The sequence below is a fragment of the Phycodurus eques genome, chromosome 15 (genome assembly GCF_024500275.1).
Source record: "Phycodurus eques isolate BA_2022a chromosome 15, UOR_Pequ_1.1, whole genome shotgun sequence".
NCBI classification, from domain to species: Eukaryota; Metazoa; Chordata; class Actinopteri; order Syngnathiformes; family Syngnathidae; genus Phycodurus; species Phycodurus eques.
In genome coordinates, this window is record NC_084539.1 from 180,795 (window position 1) to 196,064 (window position 15,270).

General features: G+C 44.6%; 1 protein-coding gene across 9 annotated transcripts in view; it reads left to right on the forward strand.

The window, feature by feature from the left end:
* The window catches only part of dennd1a (DENN/MADD domain containing 1A), a 185,733-nt gene that overhangs the window by 17,851 nt on the left and 152,612 nt on the right, over nt 1-15,270 (forward strand). For all 9 annotated transcript variants that reach the window (XR_009769862.1, XM_061697489.1, XM_061697487.1 and 6 more), the window contains exons 2-3: nt 4,446-4,510; nt 8,831-8,874. Coding sequence is in view for 8 of the 9 variants with exons in the window: in XM_061697489.1 (XP_061553473.1) it covers nt 4,446-4,510; nt 8,831-8,874 (109 nt within the window). In the remaining variant the exon portion in view is untranslated. The remainder of the gene's footprint in view (nt 1-4,445; nt 4,511-8,830; nt 8,875-15,270) is intronic.

The following is a 15,270-nucleotide window of genomic DNA, read 5'->3' on the forward strand; positions in this document are numbered from 1 at the left end:
ATCGGCTCAAACATGTACACTTTGATGCCAGGTTCAGTTGGGTGCTCTTGTACGTCGAAATCCTCCTCCTCCACATATTACACACGTTGCTCGCCATTGCATGTAGTGTGTCGCGCGCTTTGTTTGGCAATTGCAACACCACTTCTGGTAGCCCTTGCAGTGGATAGAGTAACAACACCCCGGTGTCTTGAGCTTCGGGTATGTTCGGGGAGGACTCGATATGCGTCATAAAAAACAAATTTTTAGCTAAATAATGCAAATATATGTTTTAACTGACCCCGTAACATATTTGTCATCTGACCTTTAATCACAATGTTCCATTGGGTATTCATGTGTACCCTGGAGGCTACCTGGTGTCTGCGGGCAGCATGTTGGTGATCCCTCCTCTTATATAGTGCTACAAAAAATATATAAAATGCAAAAACAAACCTATGTATTTACAATTAAACAGCTATTTTAGGCCTTTTTAGCTTTTTTTCTACAAAAAAAATTTTAAGTGAAAAAAACAGACTCACTGATTTGTTTTTTTCTGTCTATCTGGAAATGATCTGCCCTTTTGAAGAAGATTCTCTCAGAAAGGGAATGTTAGCAAAAGTTCCATGAGACACAGTGGCATCTTCGTTGAACTTTTTTTCCCAGAATTTGTATGGTCAATAAAATTCAGGGATCTCGTTTGCTGTGCATCATGTGTCTGAGACGCACAAAAATTAGCAGGGAAACATAAAGCATGTTCAATCTATGTCCACAAATGAACAGTATTGCTCACCTACATACGTGTGTTCTGTCTTGGTACTAGCCAACTGAGGCAGAGGAGTGCGGGTTGTTGTTCGACAAAAGCAATGGACACAAGACTTTTTTTTCCGTACAGAGTCAGCATTAGGATATAATAAGAGATAGGCGCCAGCACGCCAACGACCTTAGTGAGGATAAGCAGGATGGAAAATGGATGGATGGATACATTTTCATTCTTGTGGAAACACCCTGCGCGCCGCTCATGCCGCAGTGAGCCGCTGGCGGATAGCGTTGGCTCCGTAAATGTACACACATCGGGACCCTTTTGGGAAAGTTAGCGGTTTACTACTTCCTCTTGCCTGTGGGCTAACTAGCTAGCGAGGTAAGGAGCTCAACAGCTTGCTATGGCTAGCTCGATCGTGGCAACATCGTTTTAAACAGAGGTCACTAACCGGCGGACCGCAGTGTCCGGACAAAGAAGCAGTGCCATACAGACCCACACTGTAGCCGGTGCTTCTATTTGTTTATTTATTTATTTATTTTTCTGCTTAATTCACTTAATCCCAACATACAGGCAAGAACTTAAATGCGTGAAAATGGACCAACGAAGCAAAGATAGAACTTCAAAGCTGCTTAGACTGCACAGACTGGAGCGTCTTTGAAAATTCAGCTGGTAGCCTGGATGAATATACGGACACTGTTACATCCTATATCAGTTTCTGTGAAGAGGTGTGTGTATCAACAAAGTCATTTCGCATGTTCAATAACAATAAGCTGTGGTTCACTGCCAAACTAAAGCAACTTCGCCAGGCATATCGAAGTGTGGATAAGGCCCTGCTAGAAACCAGCTGACTAAAGAAATAAAAATTGCAAAGAGGAATTATGCAGTAAAGTTAAAAAAAAAAAACAGTTTACCGCGAACGACTCTTAATCAGTCTGGCATGCATTACAATCGCGAACCAATTACAAGCGACCAATTCCCCAAACTGAGAACAATAAAAGACTAGCCGACGACTTGAACACCTTCTACTGCAGATTTGAAAAGGACACTTTCACACCCCACATCCAACCAGCCGCACCACCGACCACCATTACACCTCTGACTTCTGCGTTGACCATCCATGAACAGGATATGAGACGCACCTTCAAAGAACAAAAGAGTGGCAAACAAACAAAGCGGCAGGCCTCGATTTTGTGTCCCCATCCTGCCTCAAAGTCTGCGCGGACCAGCTCGCTCCAGTCTTCACACAGATCTTCAATAGATCCCTGGAACTGTGCGAGGTACCATCCTGTTTCAAACGCTCCACCATCATCCCAGTCCCCAACCTGCAATCTCGGTTCTGAACGACTACAGGCATGTCGCCCGGACTTTTGTGGTCATGAAGTCCTTTGAACGCCTCGTGCTGGACCACCTCAAGAGGCATCAGAGTTCCCCTGCTGGACCCCCAGCAGTTTGCCTACCGAGCAAACAGGTCTGCGGATGATTCAGTCAACATGGGACTGCACTTCATCCTAGAACACCTTGATGGGGCGGGGACCTACACGAGGATCCTCTTTGTTGACTTCAGCTCTGCGTTCAACAACATCATCCCCAAACTCCTCTCCTCCAAGCTTCTCCAGCTCAGCATCTCGCCTGCCATCTGCCAGTGGATTTACAGTTTCCTGACGGGCATTACACAGCAGGTTAGGCTGGCGGACACCACCTCAACTACATGCACCACCAGCACTGGGGCGCCCCAAGGTTGTGTCCTCTCTCCGCCGCTCTTCTCTCTACACAAACGACTGCACCTGAACGCAACCAGCTGTCAAACTCCTGAAGTTTGCAGACGACACCACAGTCATCGGCCTCATCAAAGACGGTGACGAGTCAGTGTATCAACAGGAAGTGGAGCGACTGGAGCTGTGGTGCGGCTGACACAACCTGGAGCTGAACACGCTCAAGACTGTAGAGATGATTTTATACTTCAGGAGGCATCCTTCGCCACATCTGCCGCTCACGCTGTCCAACTTCTCTGTGTCAACCATTGAGACCTTCAAGTTCCTGAGAATTAGTCTCTCAGGACCTGAAGTGGGAGATCAACATCAACTCCATCCTCAAAAAGGCCCAGCAGAGGATTTACTTCCTGCGGCTTCTGAGGAAGCATGTCCTGCCACAGGAAGCAGTTGTTGAAGCAGTTCTACACAGCAGTCGTCGAACCAGTCCTGTGTTCTTCCATCACAGTCTGGTTTGGTGCTGCGACAAAAAAGGACAAACTCCGACTGCAACGGACAATCAAAACTGCTGAAAGGATTGTCGGTACCCCCCTACCCATCCTTGAGGACTTGCACACTGCCAGAACTAAGACAAGAACATGCAAAATCCTCTTGGACCCACCACATCCTGGACACCACCTCTTCCAGCTCCTTCCCTCAGGTAGACGCCACCGAACAATGCAAACTAAAACAAGTAGACATTCCAACAGCTTCAACCCTCTTGCCATTAACTTCTTAAACAGTTAATTTACAACCCCACTGCAACATGCTGCCAATTTTGTCTTGAGAGTCGTAGTCTCGCCACGCTGCACTATTTGCATATGTGTTGTTGAGCAATACTGCCCACTCATGTGCCTGAGTAGCATCTGCAACATTTGCACCATCACATTGTTCCAGATTATCTCACTACTACTTACTTTTAACTGCATAAATTTCTCTGCACCCTTTCCACAATGGTCATTGCACTGGACAATTGTTCTATTAGTCATTTCAAACTGCTTTAATTGCAGGACTCAGCATCTTTTTGCACAATTGTCAAGGGGAAAAAAAAACAATGTAAAAAAAAATTGTACCGGCATAACCACATTACTGGTAACCTTGTATTGCTCAGTGACTGTGTTTTTTGAAGTATTTATGTCTCAAGCGTATTCTCTGTCAATTGACTGTCTGTTGTCGAACTAGAGCGGCTCCAACTACCGGAGACAAATTCCTTGTGTGTTTTTGACATACTTGGAAAATAAAGTGGACTCTGAATCTGATTTACGTAAGGTAATGATAAACCGTACCAACCAATCACATGAGTTCAGCCACCCCATCAGCCAATAAAATCTTCATTGTATCTGGTAATCACTGAAGTCACTGACTGCGAACAGACCAGACCAGACAGACGAGGAGAAACGTTGTAGGGGGAAGAGAAAGAGACTCAGCGTAAAACATAAAAACGTAAAATTATTTGAGACCTCACTGTTGTGTCAAGATGCCAAACAAAAAAAGGGAGACTCAAACTTTGGGTTAGGTTTTAAAGGTATCAAATATATTTTAAATTTAGATGTAAAATAAGACATTAACTTGAAAGCTTGAATTGCCTGCAAGGATTTTTTTTTTTTTTAGATCCATCTCTAATTTGGATAAGCTAACCTGAATTAATAGGTGCAATGGAAACACAAACCACATGGGCCACAGAACCTTTCGGTACCAGTAACTAGTTCCTGGACTAGTTGGTGGAAAAGGGGCTAATGATGTGATTATGTGTTGCCGCCTTGTTTTGGTCAGGTGTCATTGTCTTGTGAGGGCATCTCAATCCAGAGCCGAAAGCATTTTCATAGGATGTCATACAGTATGTCTTCTTCTATGTTTACCTCAGTGCTGCAAATTGGGAAATGCCTAACTGTTTTCATTGTTCCAGTGACAGTGGCAATAATGTTCTATTCTGTTCTGTTCTATTCTATTCTATTCTGTAGGGAAAGCCCACAATCTGCTTTTGAGGTATATATGGAAGTTGTCCATCCAGGGATACAAAGCACAGGTAAGTTTCTTTATACACTTTATTAACTGTCGAAGGAGTGTTTTTAAGTAAAATTGTAGCATTCTTAGCCAACAAACAAGTGGCAAAAGAAGTATTGTGAAATCGAACCACTCAGCCTTTGATGACACCTGATGGATGTGGAGCATCCAATGAAGCAGGAGAGGATGGTGTGTTGATTGAGTGAATTTCACAAATTTCACACCCCATGACAGTTTTCCAAATGCAAATGAGAAAACCCACGCAAGCACTGCAAACCATAAAAACTCCACCTCGGCGAGGCCGGATTTGAACCTGGGTCCTCAGAACTGAGGCCACCCTGCCACCCTGTATTTTAATGGTACAACAATACTTATTGCCCTAAAAAGCAATATCATTGAATTGAAATAGATTTTCGTGGATGACTGAATCAAATAATTGACACCGACAAGAATATTGTTCACTATGGAAAAATGCAGTGTCCGAGGCGTCAACCTCCACAATGAACTGGAGGGAGGGGTCGGGGTGTCTCATGTATGGGGGGCCCCGGTGAAAAGCTCCTTCAGGCGTTCGAAGGCTTGAGATGCTGCCGGGGTCCACTGAAATGGAGAGCTGGTGGAGGTGAGACTGGTGAGGTGAATGGCCACTTTACTGTAATCCCGGATGAATCTATGGTAGAAGTTAGCAAAGCCCAAGAAACATTGCAGTTCTTTGCTGGTGGAGGGAACGGGCCAGTTGACTACTGCTTGGATTTTAGCTGGGTCCGGTTGTAGTTGTCCTTTGGCAATAATGTATCACATGAAGTGTACAGAGGAGAGGTGGAATTCACATTTTCCAGGTTTCACAGAGAGGCGGTTCTCAGCTAGGTGCTGAAGGACTTGGCGGACAAGATGGCAAGATCCTTACTGAACAGGGAGAGAGGTCGAGATATTCTTCTGGGACCCGGGAGATATCGATTGGAGTTACTGGTGGCTGAGGTTTGCTGGAGGTCGGGGCGGCCGAGAAAAGACATTGGAAGTGGCAGAAGTGACTCCAACACGTGGGTCCAATCGATGATTGGGTTGTGTTTCTTGAGCCAGGGGATACCAAGGACTGGTGGTGTCTCGGGGAAGGGAATGACAAACAGCTGGAGGGTTTCACTGTGATTTCCTGAGATAATCAGGGTGAACGGTGCAGTTTGGTGGCTAGACGGGAGATGAGCCGCCCGTCCAGGGCCGTAACCTTTTAAGGGAACGGGAGGGGTTCAAGGGAAAGCTGGAGTTGACACGCCAAGCCCTCATGAATAAAGTTGTCTTCCGCGCCGGAGTTGATGAGGGCTGTGACCGTGCTATTGCAATCTGGACCAAGGATACACGAGGGAACAGTCATACGGGAGGGAGAGCGGGGAGAGGTGTTGGTTTGGCTCACTTTCGGTTCATGGTGGGCCCTGTCTTTTGGTTTTATTGAGCAAGTGGCAATCGAGTTGCCTGGCTGTCCACAATAGATACATAATCATTGGTTGATGCAGCGCTGTCGTTCCAGAGGGTCTAATCGAGTATTGCCAAGTTGCAAGGGCTCCTCCAGTCTCGTGGGGGTTGAAGAGGAGGCGGCAGGGGTTTCGGTGTGCAGCGGAATGGTCGGAGGTGTTGTGCTCGCGGAAGGTGCCACGTTGCGCGTTCTACCCCGTCTCTCGATCTCTTTCCTGCAAACGATTGTCCAATCGACAATGTAATAGCTCGAGAGCAAAGCATCCATCCATCCATCCATTTTCTGAGCCGCTTCTCCTCACTAGGGTCGTGGGCGTGCTGGAGCCTATCCCAGCTGTCATCGGGCAGGAGGCGGGGTACACCTTGAACTGGTTGCCAGCCAATCGCAGGGCACAAACAAACAACCATTCGCACTCAAAGTCATGCCTACGGGCCATTTAGTCTCCAATTAATGCATGTTTTTGGGATGTGGGAGGACCACTAACGGGACATGCCGAAAAAAAGAACGGTTTTCCAAAATTTTTTTTTCTTCTTTGCTTGTGCCAAACAGTGTATTTACTGACATTCTTTATTTAAACGTCTGCTATCCGCAGGTGCTGCCAATCAGGTGCTTGACAGGTATCTGATTAGCAGCACCTTTGAGCATAGGTCCTCCTACAGTGGTCAGGATGTCGTATAGTCGGAATCTGCTCCTAGAATCAACATATCACATTTCACTGATCAAGATAGGGACCATGCGATAGGCCGGCATTGTTTGGAGTGAGCCCAAGTAACTTCTTCAAACTGAAGACATAACAGCTGATGTCTGCCTACGAAGTGTGCATCCTAAGATGACGACACCCCAAGAAGACCGTTTCCTCCCCCTGTCAGCAATACCTTCAGCTGCCTTCTTCAAATTTGCAGTCATCGCTCTTGGTCCAGACAATCCGGAACAGACTGCACACAGCCAACTCTTATTGGGCTGTCAGGAGGCCTGCCATGACTGCCCTTTCACGTCAAGCCCATTTGTGCTGGTGTCGCCAACACGTGTACCAGAACTTTAACTTGTGGAGGAGCGTTATGTTCAGTAATTAGTCCAGATTCTGTCTAATGCCTGCTGCACACTGACCGATGTGGTCTAACCGGAAATGCTTTTTCAACAGATTAAATTCTGTTCCCCCGGCTACCCCACATCAAGCCCCCCAGCATTCACAGCCACCCCCACCCTTCACACCACCCCTGAGTGACACATGACCCCAAAGAGAACAGAGACCTTGTAGACATCATTGCTGAATGATGCAGCAGAAATCATTGAGTCCTCAACACTAACAAAACTAAGGCGCTTGTTATGGTCTATAGTGAGTACTCGGACCACCACTCAGCCTATTAATATCATGGGGGAAGACATTTTAGATGGCGCAACAGTAAAAGTGTTTGGGAGTATACTTGAACAACAGACTGTAATGGAATACTAACATGGATGCTATGTACAAGAAGGGAATGAGTAGACTGTATTTCCTGTGGAAGGTCAGTTCCTTCAATTGTGCAGTAAGATGTTGGGGATATACCAGTCTCCCAGTCGGTGATTGCAAGTGGCATCTACTTTTCTGTGTTCTGCTGGGTGAGCAGCATCATTGGCAGGGACACAAAAAGAAACAATAAATCAATTGACACTGAAGATGGAAATATTTGAGTCAATTACAGACGAGATCACTGAGCAAACGTCTCTCCATCATTAACAACCTTCACATCCTGTCCGTGACACTTGGCAGCAGCAGAGGAGCTCTTTCTTAAACAGACTTATTCAGCTTAGCTGGTGGTTTAAACAACAGTTCAGATCATCATTTATACCATTCACTCGTCATTTATACATAGATGCCATGTTTTCCGATTTCATAGACTTCTTCTAATGTGCTATTACTCAGTAAATTGCTGTAATATTAGTCATTTATCGTCAAGGATGAAGAATATATGGCTGTGAGTATTGTTATATTGTGTTGTTTCATATGAGTTCAAATATTGGTTGCTTAAAGGGTTAGAAAATAGCGACTATCGTTGCTAGTGTTAGCATGTCAATACCATTTTCCTTTTCATGTTAACAGAATTATTTAAATCAAAGCTGTGTGGTTGTTTTCCATACAAAAGCTGTGATTGTTTGTTTTAGGATTAGTTTGAACTATCCATCCATCCATCTATTTTCTGAGCTGCTTATTCTCACAAGGGTCACAGGAGTGCTGGAGCCTACCCCAGCTATCTTTGGGCAGCAGGCGGGGTACACCCTGAACTGGTTGCCAGCCAATCGCAGGGCACATACAAACAAACAACCATTCACACACACATTCACACCTACGAGCAATTTAGGGTCTTCAATGAACCTATCATGCATGTTTTTAGGATGTGGGAAGAATCCGGAGTGTCCGGAGGAAACCCACGCAGGCACGGGGAGAACATGCAAGCTCCTGGATTGAACCCAGGTCCTCAGAACTGTGAGGCAGACGCTCTAACCAGTCGTCCACCGTGCCATAGTTTGAACTAGTAAACTTAAACTGACACTTATTGTGAAGTGAGCTGAATTGAGTTTCCTGCCACTATACAGCTGTCGAATCTCAAGTTTGCACTCGCACGTCAAAGCACAAATTCCGACAAATTATTGCTTGTATCTCGAAAAATTTGTAAATCGTCTCACTCGGATCTCAAGGCACCACAGTAACTTAAAACAACAGTTGCAACAGCAGAATAACATTTTGGAGTGCACATAACATACATCCCATGTTCCTTACAAATGGGACATAAATTAAAAGGTAAATAATCATTCTCTTCAGCAGTATAACATTGGAGTTAATGTAAACTATTTTTCTGTATTGTGTTTTCTGATAGCTTATTTCTTTTTTTTTAACAGAGCCTGCAATCCAAAGGAAATTCCCAGAAGACTTCAAAGATGAGGTCTGTTTTTTTGTTTAGTTTTTTCTAAAATTTTCATTTTGCATTTCCTAATATTGTGTCTGTATTATAAGTACTGACGAGGGGTGGGAATCGAAAACCGGTTCGGACTTAGAACCGGGTAGAATTGACTGATTCCATTGGAATTGTACACCTCTGCCGGTTCTACTTCATGATGCTTTCATTTCCCAGCAAAATGTCACTTCGCACGATTTCAGCCGTCGCATACCTATTAGCGGGCCAGCAGTACAAATTTCTAGGTCACCGAAGAATTTCACCTGCTGAAAATGGCCCAAAGCAACATTTTCAGACCGAAATACTTTTATCACTGAACTATCCCCGGCCGAGACAGGATGTTATTAGGACGAAAGGAAAAACTGCGACACGCCGTTGACAGGAATCAGGTGTTGGCCTCAAGTCGATAACCAAAGCTCACGAAGCTAACGCCGGCAACAGGACCACAGAATGGCGGCGACGAACACAGCGACACAAAGTGGAAACAATTAGTCCCTGCAACTTATCATCACGGAAAACAGAATCCTCTGCTATATCACTGTTCTTGCTTCGCGGTCCTGCTCTATTGCAGATTTATTTATTTTTTAAAAATTTTTTTACAGTTGTTACTCTATGTTTTTATGCTGTTTGTACAATATTTTTGTGAAATGCAGCACTATGGGGGTCACAACCCAGTGCAAACTATAGGCCGGTCCCAAGCCCGGATAAATGCAGAGGGTTGCGTCAGGAAGGGCATCCACCTTAAAACTTTGCCAAACAAATATGAGCGTTCATCCAAAGAATTCTATACCGGATCGGTCGTGGCCCGGGTTAACAACGTCCGCCACCGGCGCCGTCAACTTGCAGAGTCTCTGCTAGGATGAAGGGTAAAGTTTATAAAACAGTGGTGATTCCAGCCATGATGTACGGATTAGAGACAGTGGCACTGAAGAGACAACAGGAAGCAGAGCTGGAGGTGGCGGAAATGAAGATGTTGATGTTCGCTCCGGAGTGACCAGGTTGGATAAAATTAGTAATGAGGTCATGAGACGGACAGCCAAGGTTCAATGTTTTGGAGACAAAATTAGAGAGAGCAGACTTCGATGGTTTGGCCACATCCAGAGGAGAAATAGTGAGTATATTGGTAGAAGGATGATGAGGATGGAGCTGCCAGGCAAGAGAGCTTGAGGAAGACCAAAGAGAAGGTTGATGGATGTCGTGAGGGAAGACACGAGGGCAGTTGGTGTTGGAGAGGAGGATGCAGGAGATAGCCTTACGTGGAAATGGAAATTACGTAGCGACCCCTAAATGGACAAGCCGAAAGGAAAAGCAGTAGTAAAATATTTTTTTGTTCTTGCTCTCTCTCAATATATTGTTTAGGCCTTATTATGGTAGCAAATAGATTTGACCAAAAACCTGCCAAACGATAGTATCGATGATTTTATGCCACTGATATCGTGATAGTAGAGCATAATAATTGAAGTACATCCTTTTTAAGAACAATTCACTTTCAATTCTAATTCTAAGAATAATGGACATTGACATTGTAATGTTGAACAATAAATACCTTAGATAGAAAAATCTAAATAAAACAGACTCAGACTCTGTTCACAACAATTGTACTTAAACAATTATTAAAATTTGGCAGATGTATAAAGTCTTTCATGCCTTAACAGGCAAAACAACTTGTTTTGATTCAAGATTTGTCCTACTTTTTAAAAGTCTGACGCCTTTCTTTGAACACTTCTTTGTCACCATGTTCAATGGCTACTCTCTTACAATAGTAATGCTATATTGTATATAATGTGAGCATATGTGCGCCATCGTCACGTTTGTATATGCGTTGTCGGGCAAAGGGTTCCACCTTTTATTTGAAGCCACCCACTTTTCAAGTGAGCAAAAGTATTGGAACATACATTATTAAATTAACTTAATTAAAGTGAATAACATTTAATATTTGGTGGCATAACCCTTACTTGCAATAACTGCATCAGGCCTGTGACCCATTGACTTGACCAGACTGTTGCATTCTTCGTTTGAAATGCTTTTCCAGGCCTTCACTGCAGCCTCTTTCAGTTCTTGTTTCTTTCTGGGGGTTTCTCTGTTCAGTCTCCTCTTCAGAAGGTAACATGCATGCTCTGTTGGGTTAAGGTTAGTAAGTTAAGTTTAAGGTAAGTTAATTGACTTGGCCAGTCTAAAACCTTCCACTTTTTTCCACTCATCTCTTTACAAAATCCAATCTGGCCTTCCGATTCTTTTTGTTGATGAGTGGTTTGGATCTTGCGGTATGGCCTGAATATTTATTCTCTCAGTCTTCTTTGAACAGTGGATTGTGATACCTTCACCCCTGGCCTGTGGAGGTTGGTAGTGATGTCACTGACTGTTGTCTTTGGGTGTTTCTTCACAGCTCTCACAATGTTTCTACCATCAACTGCAGTTGATACCCTTAGCCGACCTGTTCAATGTCTGTTTCTCAGTACACCAGTAGTTTCTTTCTTTTTCAGGTCATTCCAAATTGTTGTATTGGCTATGAAAAAACTTTGTGCAATAGCGCTGATTTTCCCTCTTCTTTCAGCTTCAAAATGGTTTGCCTTTCTTCCATAGACAGCTCTCTGGTCGTCACGTTTGCTTAACAGCAAATGCAGTTTTCTCAGGTGAAACCAGAAGCCAAAAACAAGCGCTATCTAATGTTTAGGTAATCAATCTAAAAGACAACACCTGAGCAACTAGAAACACCTATCAGTCACATGTTCCAATACTTTTGCTCACTTTAAAAGTTGGTGGTTTCAAACAAAAGGTGCTCTGTCCTGAGTTGTTTCACATGTCTAGATGTAAATACCATGAAATAAAAGCTGGAATTATGAACATTTGTCTCATATTCATCTTCTGATCTGAAACCCAAATGTCTTCAGTATACAACAAAAACAAACTAATTTACTTTGCCTTTCCAATACTTTTGGAGGGGACAGTATATAACCTGTCTAGTTTTGTGCTGTTGTGTTGTGTTACGGGTTACATAACAACACATAACGACACTTCCTGCACCGTCGAACTTTAGTGCCCGGGCCGCTATCTCAACTTTTAAGGACTGGGCAGTAGGGTTTCTTAACCTACAGCCGCACAGCCTAGCTTGCTCCCATTACACATACATATGAGGTGATATTGGATATATATGCTCAGGACTAATTATGACATTCAAATAAGTATGCGCACATTGAAAACGAGCAGGTGTGGGAATTTGTCTGCGGTAGTTGGAGCTGCTCTAGTCTGACAACAGACAGTCATTTGACAGAAAATACTTTTGAGACATAAAACGTGAAAATGATAAGAGACTTCAAGAAGTTTAAGCAGTTTAAAGTGACTAGTAGTGCAATAATCTGAAAATGTCAATTGTGCAAATGGTGCAGATGCTGCTCAAGCACGAGTGGCCAGTATTGGTCAACAACAGATATGCAAATAGTGCAGAGTGACGGGACTGCCACAGTGAGAGCACGTATTATGTATAAGTGGCCCAACAGAGATGAGACAACAATCTCAACACAAGATTGCATCTTACAGTGGAATTGTAAATTGTTTAAGTAGTTAATGGAAAGAGGAAAGAAGCTGTTGGCATGTCTGCTTCTCTGTCTGGCTGCGTCTCTGTTTGCATTGTCCGATAGCGCCTACCGGAGGGAAGGAGCTGGAAGAGGTAGTAACCAGTATGTGGAGGGTCCAAGAGGATGTTGCATGCTCATGTTTTACTTCTGGCAGCGTGCAAGTCCTCAAGGGTGGGTAGGGGGGTGCCGACAATTTTTCCAGCAGTCTTGATTGTCTGTTGCAGTCGGAGTTTGTCCTTTTTTGTGGCAGCACCAAACCAGACTGTGATGGATGAACACAGGTCTGATGCAATGACTGCTGTGAAGAACTTCCTCAACAGCTCCTGTGGCAGGCCGTGCTTCCTCAGAAGCTGCAGGAAGTACATCCTCTGCTGGGCCTTTTTGAAGATGGAGTTCATGTTGGTCTCCCACTTCAGGGCTTGACAGACTGGAATTCACACAGGTCAGTTGGACAGCGTGAGGAGCAGGTGTGGTAAAGGATGCCTCCTGAAGTCACTGTCTTTGATGAAAGTGCCCTTTTAAAATCTGCAGTAGAAGGTGTTCCGGTCGTCAGCTTGTCCTTTATTGATCTACTTGGGGAGATGGTCGGCTGTAGTTGCTTCGCGATTGTAATCCATGCCAGATTGATTTAGTCGTTAGCGGTAAACTGTTTTTCCAGTTTTTATGCATAGTTTCTCTTTGCGATGTATATTTCTTTAGTCAGCTGGTTTCTAGTGCAATTATACAGGGCTCTATAGATAAGATAGGCTTCCTCTTTAGCCTGGCGAAGTTTGGCAGTGAGCTACGGCTTCTTGTTGAACTTGCAACATTTCTTTGTTGGTACAGATCTTCACAGAAATTTATATAGGATGTGACACAGTCCATATATTCATCTAGGCTGCCAGTTGAACGTTCAAAGATTCCAATCTGTGCAGTCTAAACAGTCTTGAAGCGCAAACTTGGCTTCATTGGTCCACTTCTTCACTGTTTTCACCACAGGCTTTGCACATTTACGTTTTTCCCTGTATGTTGGTATTAAGTGAATTAAACAGTGATCGGAGCCCAGAGCTGCACGGGGGATAGCACTGTATGCGTCATCTAGCATGGTACAGCAGTGGTCTTGAGTGTTGTTTTCAACACTCATGACGACAGCATAGGATGGTGATGTGTAAGATTACTCTGGTGGTGGGGAGGAAGATTAGGAAGACAAAGGCAGAGCCGAGAACCATGTGGTGGAAGCTGAGACAGGACGAGTGTTGTGCAGCTTTTCGGGAAGAGGTGAGACAGGCTCTCGGTGGTCATGAAGAGCTTCCAGAAGACTGGACCACTGCAGCAAAGGTGATCAGAGAGGCAGGCAGGAGAGTACTTGGTGTATCTTCTGGCAGAAAAGGAGAGGAGGAGACTTGGTGGTGGAACCATACAGTACAGGAAATCATACAAGGAAAAAGGTTAGCTAAGAAGAAGTGGGACACTGAGAGGACCGAGGAGAGGCGAAAGGAATACATTGAGATGCAACACAGGGCAAAGGTAGAGGTGGCAAAGGCCAAACAAGAGGCATATGATGACATGTGGTGGACCAGGAAGTGGCAATGATTAGTAAGGGGGAAGTTAGAAAGGCATTAAAGAGGATGAAAAATGGAAAGGCAGTTGGTCCTGATGACATTCCTGTGGAGGTATGGAAGCATCTAGGAGAGGTGGCTGTTGAGTTTTTCCAGCTTGTTCAAAAGAATTCTAGCGCGTGAGAAGATGCCTGAGGAATGGAGGAAAAGTGTGCTGGTGCCCATTTTTAAGAACAAGGGGGATGTGCAGAGCTGTGGGAACTATAGAGGAATAAAGTTGATGAGCCACACAATGAAGTTGTGGCAAAGAGTTGTGGAGGCTAGACTCAGGACAGAAGTGAGTATTTGCGAGCAACAGTATGGTTTCATGCCTAGAAAGAGTACCGCAGATGCATTATTTGCCTTGAGGATGTTGATGGGAAAGTATAGAGAAGGTCAGAAGGAGCTACATTGTGTCTTTGTAGATCTAGAGAAAGCCTATGACAGAGTACCCAAAGAGGAACTGTGGTACTGCATGCCTAAGTCTGGAGTGGCAGAGAAGTATGTTAGAATAATACAAGACATGTACGAGGGCAGCAGGACAGCGGTGAGGTGTGCTGTAGGTGTGACAGACGAATTTAAGGTGGAGGTGGGACTGCATTAGGGATCAGCCCTGAGCACCTTCCTGTTTGCAGTGGTGATGGATATGCTGACAGTTGAGGTTAGACTGGAATCCCCGTGGACCATGATGTTTGCAGATGACATTGTGATCTGCAGTGAAAGCAGGGAGCAGGTGGTGGAACAGTTAGAAAGATGGAGGCATGCATTGGAAAGCAGAGGAATGAAGATTAGCCAAAGTAAGACAGAATATATGTGCATGAATATATGTGGCCTCACTCTTCCCCTACCACTGGATGGCTGCTGCGCCCACCGTCTTACAGAACTCCCTCCTGACCAGAGAGGAGAACTGAGGACCTTGGTCCGAGACGATGTGTATGGGAATTCTGTGGATTTTGAATACGTGAAGGACAAGAAGGTTAGCAGGCTTGAAAGCACTTGGACACACTAGTAGTGGACACACTTGGAGGAACGATCTATGACAGTAAGGACGAACTCCTGGGTATCTTTCGCCAGGCTGGGCCACCAGAAGTGGTGTTGTAGGAATTGGAAGGTTCGGGTAATTCCTGGGTGACAAGTGAGTTTAGAGCTTTGACCCCACTGGAGCACCTGAGAGCGGACAGACTCGGCACGAAGAGTCAGTCTGGAGGTTCCGTCTTGGGGTCTTGTTGGAC